The 16,500-nt window shown below is 45.8% G+C and overlaps 1 protein-coding gene across 5 annotated transcripts in view; it reads right to left on the minus strand.

The window, feature by feature from the left end:
- Positions 1-16,500, minus strand: part of GPATCH8 (G-patch domain containing 8) — a 53,188-nt gene that overhangs the window by 10,350 nt on the left and 26,338 nt on the right. For 4 of the 5 annotated variants that reach the window (XM_027701177.1, XM_027701180.1, XM_027701181.1 and 1 more), the window contains 3 exons: positions 7,918-7,985; positions 7,357-7,443; positions 3,235-3,378 (listed from right to left, as the gene is read on the minus strand). In XM_027701177.1, the coding sequence (XP_027556978.1) occupies positions 3,235-3,378; positions 7,357-7,443; positions 7,918-7,985 (299 nt within the window). Of the gene's footprint in view, positions 1-3,234; positions 3,379-7,356; positions 7,444-7,917; positions 7,986-9,907; positions 9,953-16,500 lie in introns of all 5 variants that reach the window. The other variant, XM_027701182.1, reaches the window with a different exon arrangement.

A 16,500-nucleotide genomic window follows, 5' to 3' on the forward strand; every position in this document is an offset into this window, starting at 1 on the left:
TACAGCCCCAGGTAAGGGCACCCACCCTCATCTTCACACAAACCTAACGTGGAGTTTCTATCTTGATGTCAAAACCCCAAACAGAATTAAGGGCCCACTTGGATATAATGCCCTAAGGTCACATTCCCACTGAGCCCAGAGTGCTCCAGGACTGTGGGAGCTCCCAAGGATCAGGACAGAAAAGCTGCACAAAAATCACAGAACCACAGACTATTTTGGGTTGGAAAAGACCTTAAAGCCCATCCAGTCCCACCCTCTGCCATGGGCAGGGACACCCTCCATGCCCTCTCCAACCTGGTCTTGGACACTTCCAGGGATATACACTGGGTCCATATTCACCACCCAAGCTCCTCTCTAGCTGCAGAAGTTTTCTTCCAACATTTTCCACCTTTTTTCTGTACATTATTATTAATTATTACTCTGTTGACAATTGTGACTGGACACCATCCAAGGCAGGACCCTTCATAACCTACCAGGCCTTTAGATCAAGATCTCACAGCTAAAAAAGCCACCATTAAAGACATCAGCAGCTTTCCAGGGTACAAGAAGTTATGAGATCCATGGTTAAAGACTTTTCCAGTTGCTCACTGAAGGATCTGTGAGGGAACTGAGCTTATTGTCCCTCCTGCAGTGCCATCTGCACCCACTCCAGTTGCTTTTAGTCCTCTGACTTCCCCCAAGAGGGACCAGAGGGTGACCAGAAGGTTACAGGTCTTTAAAACAGCTGCACTTCTCATCTCAACTATCAACCTAATTAAAAAAAAAAAGCTAGGGAACAACATTGCACACCTCCAGCAGCATGGTTAAAATACAGCAACTGAAACAGGTTTGTGAGAATAAATGGAAGGTTGTTTTCCAAGGTAAGGAAATTCTGCCTTTTAGATAGAAACTTGGTGTTGAGGTTGATTCAGATGGAGCCAAATGCTCTAAAAAAGCAGGATAGTCAGGAAATGATGGAATAAACCTCCCCTTTAATTGTTTGGTGTTGGCACAATTTTGGTGGGTCCAAAATTTATCCGGTTGGGATCAACACACTTACCTATCATCCCTGTTTGGCAATAATCCTGAGTTCCTTCCTGGAATACAAGACAGTGTCTTTATAACTGGGGAGCAGAAAGGGATCTGAGGATGGAACATCTATTTACAGGGACAGCCTGTGGCTCGCTGCACCAAAGAGGGATAAGCAAACACTTCAACGTCAGGGGATGTGGAACTAAAAATACTTAAAAGCAAAAATGATCCTGGGGAAATCAAGCCAAGAAAAAGGGAAAAACGAGCTCTGTTGCCTCAAAAATTACCACTGAGAAGACAAAATATTGCAGATAACATTACACCAAGCCAGGTTGCTGTAACTATCTAAGATACTGTAGCAGCTCATCTTTCCAAGAAAGCCAACTGAGTGGCCTACTTTGAAGAAAACTTTCTGGTTTTCCTCAAAAACTTTGTGCTCCCCTTTCTGTAACCTTGCCTTCTTGTCCAAAAAGGCAAAGTGTGAAACATCAACATGCAACATATAAAAAGTACAGCTTTTTTTCTTTTTTTTTTTTTTAATTAAACTACCTTAAAATTTAGACTGGACACAGCAGCGAGATGATGTTACTTATGCAAATTCACTCTCATTATGTCTCTGGAGTTTCAAGTTCACTCCCTGAACACAGACCCAACAGGGTCACACACATTTCAGCCTGACACAAAGCTGGACAAGCAATTTTTTCCCTAAGCAAAGCATGAATTGCTTCTTTGTCTAAATCCCTCTGTAACTGGAAATTAATGCTGGGTGATGCAGCCACAGTTTGGAGGCTCATTTGCTCCAAAGCCTGCCTGAAGTGACTGCAATGGACTGAATTATCCAAGAACATAATTCCTTTTAAAATAATCAGCAACCCCTAAATTCTTCCTGCTGATGAGAAGATGTCCCCACCCTGTGTGCCTACAAGACATTTTTCTCTCAGGTCACTCCTGCTGATCATTCCTTTTATACCAACGAGGGGAGGTTGCTTCCACAGGTTTGTTTCTTCCTTCACAGCATCTCCAGGTGCTAGAACAGCTCTGGGCCTTGCCAGGCTCACGTCAGTCCCCCATTAGTCACCGAGGGTTTGAACAGGAGTTGACATAATTATGCTGCATCAGCACACTGAGAATGTGACACAAACAGGTCCTTCCACCTCCTAAATAAATGCAGGTCGTTGCACTCGAGTTTCAGCCAAGCTGATGGAAACCTTCAGGTGCAGTTCACAGCTCTCAGGTGTCAGGACTGTGCCAAAACAGCCCTTTGCCCAACACAAAGTGAATGAAGGCATTTCTGCTCTGAATCCCACTAAACCAAACTTGGTCACAGAAAACTGCCCTGCCATGAGAATTCCTGTTAAGACTCCCTTACAGAATCTACTCGGAATACTATCACATGCTACACTTAATCCACACACAAAAAAATCATATTCTAATGCCATATTCCTGTTTTTAAGCTGTTCACTGCTATTTTGCAAGCTCTAGTACTCTGCAGCACATCCTCCACGAGGTATCAGCATTTTAATGATTGTGTTGTTAGAATTTATGACTAGGAACATCAAAACCCTCCTCTGAGCCATTCCAGCTCTGGATGAGCCCAACACCGCTGTCTGCTGTGCAGTTACATCTCATTTAGCAGCTTAAGTGGTCAAACAGACCAGGCTAACACATGAACTTTTTATTATTTACTGTGCAGTGTGAAACACCCTGTGAACACATCCCTACCTTGGGAACAAAGCCAGCTCCACATAGACTCCAAATCCACCTTCTCCTGTGGGTTACAGGATTTGGGAAGTGCTCCTTTGACACAGCCCATTATTTCCTAGTCTGTTTTCAGTAACTCGACAGAACACAGACAGAAGTCCTAAAAAATACTCACACATGGTGTATCATCACTCCCCAAAGCTGTACTGTGCTAAAAGCAAACTGGGAGCCATCCATATCCACATGTTCTATTCCCAGTTTAACAGCAGCCCATTCCTGCCCCTGGGTCTCTCAGAACTGGGGCTCCGTGATGCCAATGGTGGATTGGGGTTTGGGGTTTCTCTGTTGTTTTGGATTTTTAAATGCATGGTGGGCATAAAAATCTTACCCAGCAACACAAAGCACCTATTCCTGGAGCTATAAGGAAAACAGATACACCAGGGAAATTCCAAGTATTAACCACAGACAAGACCACCACGATGAACATCAGACTGGTGCACTGTGCTATCAACACTTGGTTACCTGTTTGTGAGCGTGGTCATAAGAGTTTATGTGGTTGTCAAACTCCTGATGCTTCTGATACTGCTTGTCACAGAGTTCACAGTAGAAGTTTGCTCTGAGGTCTTCCAAAGCCTTGGCAATGGCCTTTTCTTTATCAACATAATCCTAAAAAATGAACAAAGAAATGCTTCTGTTAAACATCCTGTAAAACAGACTGGAAGATGAGGAGTTAGTCCTTCAAGGAAAAATAGTGTTTCAGAAAAACTTAAGAGTATATTGATGGTTATATTTATCACAGAATCAATCGGATTGGAAAAGACTTCCCAAGATCATTGAGCCCACCCTGTGCCCAATCCTCACCTTGTCCCCCAGCCCAGAGCACTCAGTGCCACATCCAGGCCTTCCTTGGACACCTCCAGGGATGGGGACTCCACCACTGCCCTGGGCAGCTCCTTCCAGTGCCTGACCACCTTTTCCAGGAAGAAATTCCTCCTGATGTCCAACCTGACCCTCCCCTGGCACAGCCTGAGGCCATTCCCTCTCCTCCTGTCCCTCATTCCCTGGGAGCAGAGCCCAACCCCCCCCAGCTCCCCCCTCCTGTCAGGGGGTTGCAGAGCCAGAAGGTCCCCCCTGAGCCTCCTTTTCTCTAGGCTGAGCCCCCCCAGCTCCCTCAGCTGCTCCTGCTGCTCCAGCCCCTTCCCAGCTCCATTCCCTTCCCAGGGCACACTCCAGCCCCTCAACGTTTTTCTTTTCATGAGGGGCCCAGAGCTGAACCAAGGATTCAAGGTTCTTTTCCAGCTTTCCAGCCACTCTTCCCTCACTCTGGAGCACTCCATGGGGTTGTTGTGACCCAAGAGCAGGACCTGACACTTGGCCTTGCTGAGCCCAGCTTATTAAGCTGAGCAGTCTTTGCAAATTCACAGGTGTGATTCCAGAACTTTGCAATGCCACCGACTCCATTTCTCACACAGAATATCACCTTGTCAGAGCACAGGTATCACTAAAACAGTCTTGAAACAAGGCCTCCAGCACTGACAGGGGAAGGCAGCTCTGCCTCAGGAGAGCCTGTGGGATTGTCTGTGCTCCAAGGAGAGGTTCAAAGCCTTGAGCTCACCCACAAATGCACCGGCAGCGTGTAAGATGCACAAACACACATCAAACCAAGGAGGATTCCTGCCTTTGGAACAGAACTTCAAATGCTGGTGCTTCCTCCATTTTGAGTGCTAACAGCTGCCTGCTTGATCTTGGTTTGTGTGCCTGGATTCAGGAGGGAGGAATGCAGCTCCAGCTGGGAATCACTGCTCAGACACCAAGGAGCCCAACCCACCCCAGCAGATTCCCTGTCAGTGAAACCTTCCCAGGAGCAACGCTGTCCATCAGGCTGAGCCCAGACACAAGGATCACACTGGGCACAGGGAGCTGCATTTAATGAACAGGGGGAAGGAGACCACCTTGAAGGCTGCAGACAGGATTTATTTCCTTATAATTCAGCGCTTTTATAGGTGGAAAACCAAACCTGCAGGCAGAGGTGGTGTCTGGATTGGCAACAGTCACAACCTGCCCTCATTAGCTACAGGTTTTGGGTGGGCACAAGCTCTGGGACTCTGGGGCAATCCCAGTCCCTCAGGTGGCTGTAGTGGCTGGAAATGCAGGTGCTGGAAGGAGCCTGTGCTGCTCCCCAGCCCTGTCCCCAGGGCACAGCCCCAGCTCAGACACACCTGAGCCCCAGACACAGCAACCTGAGGGCAAAGCAGCCCCTCCCCTGGCCAGGCTGGCTCAATTACAGCCCCACCAGCAGAATTAATAAAACATCACCACCCTGCACAAGCACTGGGGAAGGTTTACTCTGAGGAGGTGGAAGCTCTTACACTGCTTCTTACTCAAAACCAGCTGCAAACGCTACATCCCAAAGCCCAGTGCAGCAGCACATCCCAAACAGCCACTTACCACAGGCAATTCAACTGGAATAAAGAGAATTATACAAAAAAAATAGCCTAACATTAGAGAAAAAGCACTGAAGGGTTTAAGAGTTTCCATATTCAATATAAACTTCTCATGGGAAGCTTCCTTGCCCAGCAAGAGGAAGCAGCAAACATTTAAGAGAGATAAACTGTGCAAGATTTTTTTTCTTTTCAGTTCAGATCTTGTTCAAGGCAATACGTTTTATCTCCCAGTTACCACATCAAAACTGCATTAAAAGAACACTACTGAGCACGTTTTATATGATGCAAAATTTATGTAAAAAATTTCAACACCTGAGGAGGGGGAAAAAAAAAAATCTGAAAAATTCCTGTGCTAATGTCTGGGATTGTTTTCAATTTAAAGCACTGTTCACCTCCTAAATAAAAGAGATGTATTGCAACTTCCTGCTTCCATCTATTACCAGATGCCCTTGTTAAGAAGAAAAAAAGAAAAAAAAAATCAACAAATCTGGAGGTTTGAGCCTGAAGCAGGTCCCCAGGAAGACAAGAAAGGAAAACAGAGCAGCGTGAGATCCACAGAACGCTGAGGTTTAACGTTCCTCTGAATCCCAGAACAAGCTTCCTGCACCATGGGTAGGTTTTTCTGAGCAAGCATCCTGCAGCTGAACAATGAAACTCAGCCATTTGAATGATCAGAATCTATACAAAAGGAGGGAATTAAAGAACATTTATGGCTTGCTTCTTGGCTGCAGAGTTATCCCGAATTCCTTTGAGGCTCCCTGAATGGCTAATCAGGATGCACAGTTACATAATGGCCTCCTGTGGAGCAAAGCAAAAATAAGGACTGCAGAGATTTTGCACAGATTAATACCAAAATGCAAGGGGTAAGGATGAAGCATGATAATAAAAACCCACTGGAGCTGGGAGAGATGCTGCTGCTGCTCCAGAGCTCCTGGAAAATGTCCGGGCTGGATAAGGGCAGGAAAAGAAAAGAGTCTCAGAGCAGCACATATTCAGCTGCATTTGAAAAGAGAATTGCAAACCCCAAGAACTTTAGAATCCTCAAACAGCTTGGGTTGGAATGGACCTCAAAGACCATCCACTTCCACCCCACCTTCCACTATCCCAGGCTGACCCAAGCCCTGTCCAACCTGGCCTTGAACAATTCCAGGCACAGGGAATTCACAGCCCAAAAACCTGCAGTTCACTGACTGAGCAAGTCAAGGGCTCAAAAAAAAAAAAAAAAAAAAAGAGGAAATGAGGCTATAAATTTTTGTAGCTGAACAAACTGCCTGCAGAATTAACTGTTCAGCTGGGGAAATGGAATTTTAGATTTGCCAAGGTTATGTTTAATTTTAATGGAATTGAAACTACTTTTCCATTATTTCTCAAAGAAATAAAATTTATGCAACTCTGACACTTCATTTGGATGTCTCGGGCTCTTCCTCAACCCTGGTACTTCCCCAGTCTCAGGACAACTGAAGAAGCAGGTTTTCCTAAAACCTGATGGGCTGGGAAGAGGATGAGTGGATTAAAGGACCAGCAAAGACCAGGTCCCCACAGAGAACCTGGTTACAGCTAATCCAAGAATGCTCCAGCATGTCACACTCAACCCCAAATAACAGCTCATTTTTATCAGCCTCTGGTTTACAAAATAACCCTACAGGTTTTGTAAACCCCATGGAAATACAGAATCTTTTTTTTTTTTTAATGTTGGCAAAGCAATTCTTCCAAAGAACTACAGCCCATCGATTTCTCCAAGCTGGAGCCATTTCCTACCTTTCCAAATTAAGCAGGATTTATGCAATAATGCACAACTCACAAGACAACACCTCCTCCCTGCCAGCCCCTCTAACACCTGCAGCTGCAGGTTTTGCACCAACAATGTGGCAGGTTCACCAGAAAAATCTGGCAGCCCTGGGCACAGGGAAGGAAATGTCCTGCTCACCATAAAACTGTTTTTTTTTCCAGAACAGCAGCAAAGCACACAGAGAAAAGCCCTGCTGGTGTCCTGGAGCTCTTTAGCAGCTAAACAAACACCAAGGTTAATGCCAGGAAGTGAATAACCAGTTTGTTAAAATATAAATCATCTCAACAATGACGGAACCCAAGAACACTTAATTCCTGCCACCATCACTGCAGCCTAAGGAGAAGAAATCAGAAGAAATCTTTTCCCAGCCAGCCCACAGACACTCTGAGGTTGATGCCCCCCTTTCTGTACCTTGTATTTCTGCCTCAGCTCCTCGGTGTCTTCCTTCTCCACCTCCAGCACTCGCCTCCGCTCCGTGGCATCCTCGGCGTAGTCAAGCTTTTTTTTAAAAAAAAAAAAATAAAAAAGAGAAGAGATGCAATTTGTCCCATAAATACTTTGCACTCCCACTGCCAGAATGCACAGCTTAAAACCCATGAGGTTTGAAACAGAACCTTTGCATGTTGTGCTTCGTTTTCTCTGTGCAAAATGGGTCATTAATGCACATGAGGTGGAGGGTCCTGTCCATGCCAACAGCAACCTCAGCTTTGGGGGGGGGGGAAATCACAGAGCTCAGGGGTTTTGGGGAGCATCCAGACCTCAAAACTCAGCTCCCCATGGATAAACAGAGAGGAGAAGCGTTTGAGAAGTGTTTTTTTGAGGAGAAGTGTTTTCTTACTGTGTCGATTTAAGAGCAAGTTGTTCTGTTATCTTTGATGCCAAATTCTCACTTTGAAATTTTTTTAATTTTGCCTTCCCCACCCGTTCCCAAGAGCCAAGCAGGGCTGAGGGGGCGGGTGGAGGAGACCTTACCTCCATCTCCATGCGGCCCATGCCCATGACATCATACTTGACGACGATAGGGATGGGATCCGTCCTCCCTGGAAGAGGAACACACAGAGAGGCATCAGGAGCAGCCCGGCACCGCAGCTCGTGTACACATTGGGTTTGGGTGGTTAGAGATCTTGCCTTGGAGTGCAGAGACCAGAAAGCTACAGTGAACCAAACACGAGCCATTCTCACAGCTTACAGCCAAACCTGCACCCCCTGCGCTCACAAAGGGCTTTTCTCAACAAGAACTGGCCACGTCAAATGTTCTTGTGGTTCGTGTTCCCCCGTGTCCCTCACGGCTTCCACAAGGGGCCAAACGTGCTCCTCATCTTCCCACAGGAGGGAAGAGGTTGTTAAACACATTTTGCTGCTCTAGCTCATGAATAATCACTTAGGACTTCCCTGTAAAGGGTGTGGAAGCCTCCCTCCCACCAGCTTTTGTCCCTCCCCAGGAGCAAGGAATGCCAAACTTCCTTCAGCCACGGCCAGGTGGGTGACACCTGCCCCCCCAGGAGATGCTCTGGCACTCCTGTGTCACCTGTAAGCTGTGAAAAGGACTAGTTGCGAAGAAAATTGACTTTGAACTAATCAAACTATGCTGGAGATTTTTTTTATTTTTCTTAAAAAAAAAAAACAACATATCTTTAATCCACTCATAACCAGCCAAACAAAGCAAAATGGGGCAGACAAGCACTTTACTACCACAGCTTTTTTTTTTTTATTATTATTATTTCAAATTATTATTATGTTTGATTTTTACATCACAACTGGCACTGTTGGTTGTGATGTAACCCACTGAACAGAGTACTTACCTTCTCCGGTGCATACCTTGAGTGAAAAAACAGAATGTTTACTTCCCTTATTATTGCTCTTGTTTGGTGTAAACAACTGTTTTGTTATACACACATACACAGGTATTATACCTTTGGGCTAAAAGATCCACAGGTTTGAATCGTGCCAAAAAGATTCCATGTGCAAAAAGGTCAAAGTCTTTAAAAATGCCTCGGAAAACCCGGATAGGTGGGAACTCTTTGCCAGCATCAGCTCTAATTCCTGCCAAAGCCACAGCCCCAGAGGGGCTTTTGAACCTTAAAGTACAGAGGCATGGTTTTTATTCAGAAATAAATCAAATAAATCCATTTAATTAGTTGCTCTATGGATTTGTTGATATGCCCAGCAATTTGACAGGCAGGTATCCATCAGGTCCAAAATCAGCGACCATTTTGATCCAAAATACTTTGGGTTGAGCCTTGTTTTGGGTATCAAGGTTTGACAGGGTTTCTCTCACGCCCAATGGTATAATACAGTAAGCAGTGACTGCAATTTTTAGCAAAAGGACCAAATCAAAGACAGGTTATAAAAATGACTTCCTAAGTGCAATATCACTTTCATAACGTCTCAGCCAGGGATTTACTGGTAAGTGGTGAACCCAAATGGAATGGCTGGCACCAGGTGCCAACAATTTATTATTTAAATTGTTTTTTCGAGGTTTTTTTTGTTTGTTTTTTTTTGTTTGTTTGTTTGTTTCTTTGTTTCTCCAGCAATGGACATCTTTGGATGCAGCCTCATTGCCCTGGTAAACCCCTGTGTACAAACAATGCATCAGTACTTTTGCCTTCTAAGGCAGTCAAAGTTTTTTGTTTGTTTTTTTTTTAATTCAAAAATCTATTTGGAAATTGCAGTAGCAAGTGCTAGTGCCCATCGTGTTGGGGGGGAGGAAAAAAAAAATCAAGTTTGGACAGTATTAGAAATTTATGTTTAAACTGATTTTGGCAGTTCTAACACAAACAGAAACATCCCTTCTTAGCAATACCCTTTAATGAACAAGGATCAGACAAGTGTGCATAAAGAAAGGAAAGGAAAGGAAAATGAAAGACCAAGCAGAAGGATGATGGCTACAACAGAGAAAGTAAGCCTAACATTGGTGCACTGATGACAAAAGGAGTAATTCAGTCTGAAAATAAAAAATTACCACTGCTAAGTTTACCATCACCACAACAAGTCCAGGATCATAACGCTGTAAAAAAGAAACACCATTTGTTAGGCAGAAACCATGAGGGGCAGAAAATAGGCCGTTTGGCAGGGAGGATGGGTTAAAAAAATTCAAAACAACAGGAGGCCTCTTGCTCACCCCTCCACCCCACGACCGTGCTCTGCCCTGCGGAACCAGGAGCGGGAACACTGGGAGCGGCTCCTTTTGGGTGTTTTGGGAGAGGCCGAGCTCCTGGTGACAGCCCCGCTCCAGAGGGGCACGAGGCACATGGAATCAGGCAGTTTAAAAAGGAAACAAACCGGGATCTTAAGGAATTGTGAACGTTCTGTGCCCAAAGGAGCACCTGGTTGCAGGTGAGAGGAGGATATTCCATGCGAAAAGCGATGTCTTTGTTTTTAACTGAATCATCCTTTCATTGCAAATGAAACACCACGGGGTGACATCCAGGGGACAAGTGCCACGTCCAAACGTGGCACAGCAGCAGTGCCAACCCCACACTGACCCCCTGGACCTGGCACAGCTCTGTGTCCAAGGAAAGCCACGGTGGAAGAGGGACAGGGACGCTCAGGGCCACCTCTCACCCTGCTGGCTGCCAGAGGGAACACGGACAGCAGCCAAAGGGGGAAATGGTTCTTCTTCCTTTAGCTCTTTAAGTTCTCCTTTGAAAGAACTTCCTCAAGAAAATTTATCCTACAGCTGGGCATGCCAACAGGGTCTTCCCCAGCACGTAAATGTGTCTCTCGGACGTCAGGGGCCTCCCAGGTTTGGGGTTCCTGCTGACTTTGGTACATCAACACACTCTGAAGGGAAAATAAGCTTTCAAGAAAGGTCCAGAATTCCCACATTTCCTGCCACACCACAGGGTTGCAATCAATGCCACATGGACACCTAATTCCCCACGGGATAAATCCTGCAGAACACACAGTTGTGTCCCAGCCCCCTGCACCCCAAAACATTGATCTTCTTTCTGGAGCAGGTCACAAACTCCTTCACAGACTGGTCACTGTGCACAGACCCCAAACCAGAGAGGGTTATTGCATAAAACACTTCCACACACAGGGAAAACCTCTGTGGAAAGGACAGAGGAGGAACCTCCAGAGGGATGAGAAAAACAAACAGCTCACACAAGAGTCGCACCTTAGAAAATCCAATCTCAAAGTAAATTAGGTTTGTAATGATTCCCTGAATTCAGAAATGAAATGAGACTCCCAAACTGACCAGCTGTGTCTCCTTTTGCTTTCCTCTTCCCCAGGAAAAGGGGAAACCTTCCTCCCAGCTTGTGAAAAATTGCTCAGTCCCAAGCAGACCCCAAGAACAACCCCCTTCCCAGAGCCCTGCAGGGACAGGGAGCACCTGGGCAGGCAGGCTTCTCAAAATTCCCACATTTTTAATTCCACAAAGTGACTGGATATGAGCAAATACTTCACCCTCAGTGCTATAAATTAATAAATCTTGGGAAAAGAGTTAATCCTAACGCTGCAGGGATGTGGTGTCAGACACAAGTCCCACTGCACACGGAGGACTGTGGGTTCAGGGCCATGCTCTGGCTCTGGACATGGGCTGGATGTTGCTCTTTGGAATGGGAATGCTGGACCTGCCACCTGAGACCACCCAGAAACACCAGCATTGTCAACACCAGCACTGTCAACACCAGCACACATTTCATCTTGGTTTTAAACAGTCAAAACAGAAAAGAGTTTTCACTGACAATCTGCAGATTCAGGAGAACTCCTCCCTCCAGCAGCAGCATCACGGGGAACAGAACTCTAGAAATGTTTGGGTTGGAAGGGACCTTAAAAACCACTCAGTCCCACCCCCTGCCATGGGCAGGGACACCTTCCACCACCCCAGGTTGCTCCAAGCCCCGTCCAACCTGGCCTTGGACACTTCCAGGGATCCAGGGGCAGCCACAGCTTCTCTGGGCAACCTGGGCCAGGGCCTCCCCACCCTCACAGGGAAGAATTTCTTCCCAATATCTAATGTAACTTCATCCTTTTTTTTTAGTTTAAAACCTCTACCCTTGTCCTATCACAACAGATAAGTTTCTCTGTTAAACAGACATTCAGAAATAACAGGATGCTCCCACTAAAAAGAAGATGAATCCCCAAAATTGTTCACATAATTCAGTCAAACCTCTCTCAGTGCATCCCTCATGCACAGTGTGGAAGCACCACTGAGATAACAGACCAGCCTTAATCCTGCCTGCTGTGTCAACATCTTCATAGAAATTCCCCCCAGGTACAAGCTTTGTGGGATTTAATCCTAGAGGACTGATTGATATCACACTCCTCACTGGAGGAGAATTTCACAATCTAAGCACCTCCAGAGGACACAGACAACAGACAGAGGGACGTGGTCTCGTTGGGCACAGAGGATTTCTCCTTGGTCCTTATCTTTATGCTACAATCAAAACCACAACAAGACACAACCTTCCAGGGGGTTTTAATTGCTCCTGGAAAGGGACTGGTACAGTGGAAAGACAACTTTGTGCAGGCAGCACGGGGCAGTTTTAGGATCACGTCACTGGGTTTGCTCTGGTGGGTAAGGGCTGATTTGTTCAGTCAGCACAAACCCCACTGCAGGCTCTGGAAGGGCAACAGGAACCTGGAGTCACAGATCAACACCAGGAATGGATCCACAGGTTCAGGGCACTCACCTTCAGCTACACTGTCTGAGAAATGTGAGATAGGAACAAGTTTCACTTTCAAAGACGAGGATTTTCCAAGCTCTCAACACTCCTGGGTCTGTTTTGATGCAGCCAGGGGGAACTGGGCTCTTCTCACAGGGAACAAGTGACAGGACAAGAGGAAACAGCCCCAAGCTGTGCCAGGGGAAGTTTAGGTTGGATATCAGGGGAAATTTCTTCACTGAAAGGGTTGTAAAGCATTGGAACAGACTGCCCAGGGCAGTGGTGGAATCATCATCCCTGGAGGGATTTAAAAGGTGTGTGGATGTGGCACTTGGGGACATGGGTTAGTGGCAGCCTTGGCAGTGCTGGGTTCCCTGTGAGCCTGTGACAGCCCAAGAGCTGTCACATTGAAAATTCAAACTCCTCATTCAGTGCATCAGTAAGAGAGAGGGGAGAAAATCCCCTCAATTTTCACTGGTGCACAAGCCTGGGGTGCTCAGCACTGGCTAAAAATGACACCACGTTATCAAACTCATTCCAACTGCTGCGAGAAGCAAAGAACAAACAAGGGCAACCTTTAATCCTGGTGTCCTTTGGGAATTAGATTTGTGAGCTCATCCTGTTTGTGTCAGATTTCTGGAAGGGGTCAAAACAATCAAGAGATTCAAACAAAGTCTGAAGTGTCCATCATCCTCAGTGACAAACATCGAGTCCCAGAGAGGAGAAAGTGTTTTCCAACAACACAAAAACTGCCCTGTGAATTTAATCCTTACTAAGCAGGGGAGAAAAGAGGAGAGAAAGACAAGTTGTAAACACCCCAATCACATGGAAAACTTCCAATGGGAGTTCCAAACTTCTCAGACACTCAAGAGAAGGCACATAGTGGACTCTGGGACAAAAAACATCCCTGATTCAAATACTGAGCAATGGATTGAAGAACAACACAGAGGATGTTGGAACAAGAACACAATTCTGGGATGATTTAGAATAGAAATTAGAGATAAGAGTTGCTGTCTGTGTTACCTCAATAAGTGGAGAGGGCTGAAGGGTCTGGGCTGATCTGAGGCTGTGCTGCAGGTTGTGCATGGCCACAACCACTCACCTCCCCCACTCATCTCTCACAGTTTAATAAAACTGCTTTACCATTACCCAGCACAAAGGGCCATAAAGGCTCATTCTAAGCCAAGAGAAGGTCGTGTGTCACAATAACACGTGTCACTGAAAGCACAAGGATTTCACTGGCTACACCCACTCAAACCACCCATAAACTCACCACCTGTAATCAAGGGAAGGATCTTGCACATTCAAAAGCAGACAAGGGGCAACTGCTTCCCCCAGAGGACACTGAGGCATTAAGCAAACCTCCCTTTAGGTCTGTGGTGCCGTGGGTTTTGACACAGCAATGAAGATGGACGTGATGATAGCAGCTTCCAAAGCCACAGCACCCAGGTTTTTCAAGCTCACTCACAGGAAAATACCACTCTTACAACCACTGCAGTGATTTATGTTGCAAAAACAAGCATGGAAATGTTCACCCATGCCAGATTTGAGGTTCCTGTTAACATACAAGAAGATAAGACTGTGTTCAGAGCTATTCCTTGGGTAGGGCTGCCAAGCCCTTCCACACCTCATGAATAAAGGCACTGTTCGATATTTTTATCTGCCTCGTCTGTATTTTCTTGTATTTATCACAAAGCTCCAGAACCCAGAAAGAAACCTAACACCCCTCAGATGCTCATTGTTCCATGTTCACAGGCCTGACACACATCCACCGTCTGCTTCCCGGGATCAGAGGATCCAACAAATGGGCAGCACATTAACACCCGAGCCGGGGCCATTTGGCGAGCGGACACAGCGCCAGGATCCCAGGCCTTGGAATTCAAACCCCGAGCTCTTTTCTCCAAGCTGCAGCTGCCAAGTGATCACATTTGTGACTGATCTCAGTTGCCTGAGTGGTCAAAGCTCTGTTTATTGCTCCCCACAGGCTGAGGAACCTGGAAGCAGCAAACACAGCATGCGGTGCCCGCAACCACCTGGCACAGGCTTGGAAAGGGACCCGGAGCGTCGTGTCACGGATGAGGATCCCCCAGGGCTGCCAGGGAAGCGGATATTTCCTGCCTGAGCCATGGGATCACTGCTTCACCTGCAGCTCTCTGCTCTCTGCAGCTCCCAGCACTTGTCAGACGCTTCTGCTCTTTCACTGTGCTCATGCCTTGGACCAGGAGGGAATGTTTTCCCTTGTCTGAACAGATTTAGTGAAGAATGTGCCAAGGAAGAACTGCACCGTAGTGATACTGGAGGGGGGGAGTGCTGACTATATTTATCAGCAGAGAATTTGCAAGTCAGAGCAGAAATCCACTTGTGTGTTGTTTTTTTTTTTAACTGAAAATCATGCAACAAAAATACAGTTTGATGGAGGAACTGAATTTTGGCATTTTCTAACAGATTTGATAACCTGTCTTTGCTACCTACCACAAAAGGATAAACTAAACCTGAAACACTTGTAACTGCTGCTCCCTGTGTCACTGGTACAATTCATCAAGTTTGGAGCACACCTTGATCAACAGGAACAGCACTGCCCTGACAATCTGTGCAGGGTTACTGCTTTCAGCCTGTCTGGAAGGGGACAAGGGTGCAGGAAGGGTTCCCAGCTCCACATGGCTCAGAGAGCTCCCAGGACACAGCCCTGCCCTCTCCTCCCAGCATTACATCAGCAGAGCTGCTCCCCGGGAAGATCCAACCCCTTCCGGAACAGTTTTGCTGAAACAATGCCAGAATTTTACTAAAAACACAAGCAAACATGAAGGGAGGGATTACTAAATAGGAAAAGGAATCACAGAAGGCATTTTTTAGGACCAAAGGCTGCAGGGAAAGCTGCTGCCACCACAAGGATCTGCCCCTGAAGGGATGTCCCTTCTCCAAACACAACCACTTGCTGCTTCTGTTTCCTGAGCACTCGAGAGAACCCCAGGCCCAGCACCACCCACCTCAAACTCAACTTGCACTGAACATTTTCATCATAATCAAGCGCTGAATGAGCTGCCTCAGTCCCTGAGGGACAAACTATCTGAGAGGTTTTAAGGCCCAGTTCCAGTTCTACACTAAACCCCCACATTACCTGAATTATTTGATTCACAACAGAAATACTGAAGAGCAGCTCAGCCATGACAAAACCTTTTTATCTGTTGCCATTGCAAAATACTAGATTGTGATTCACCTCTCAGAAATACCACAAAAGATCAGAATCCCAGTCTTGGGAATACTGTAGGAATGTGAATTAAATCAATGCTTTTAAATGCATCAAATTAATACAGGACACAGTTTTTGCTATAGGGAAACTCAACTGTTTCCTGTAGAGGTGCTGGAGCTGTTTTTAAAGGGTCATGGCTGCAGTGAGGTAAGAACATTTTCTTAAGAGGGAACTTTAAAGAGGCAAATCTACAAAAGTGTGTTGAATAATTACAGTTATTAAAACTGGCTAAGGATGAGCTGGACCTGAACTCCAAAGCTGGGCAATCCTTCCTCTGAGTCCCTTCCACATGGCCAGTAAACATCAAACCTTCCTGCTGCCCTCTCTGAACTCCCCAAACCCTGCTATGACCAAGGAAACAGCAGGGTGACCTATTCAGCTTCCCCACATCTAATTAAATGAGATTAAACTACTGGTTTTAGTCTTCCAGACATATCTCTAAAATACTATTACCTCATATTAAACACACAAGTCCAAAAGAAAAAAAAAATAAAACAGAAGTTTTCAGCACAATTATTTTTTTTAAAACAAGACTTGTCAAAAAAAATTGACAGGGAAAAGTTGAAGAGCTTATAAAAATATTTTCAACTGTGGGATTAAAACTATACCACTTCTGCATGTCAGTCTCCTGGCTTTTCATAACACTCCTTTAATATAATGGGAAATACTCATTCCAAGATAAATCATTAGAGT

The sequence above is a fragment of the Neopelma chrysocephalum genome, unplaced genomic scaffold (genome assembly GCF_003984885.1).
Source record: "Neopelma chrysocephalum unplaced genomic scaffold, ASM398488v2 Primary Assembly neopelma1_150, whole genome shotgun sequence".
NCBI classification, from domain to species: domain Eukaryota; kingdom Metazoa; phylum Chordata; class Aves; order Passeriformes; family Pipridae; genus Neopelma; species Neopelma chrysocephalum.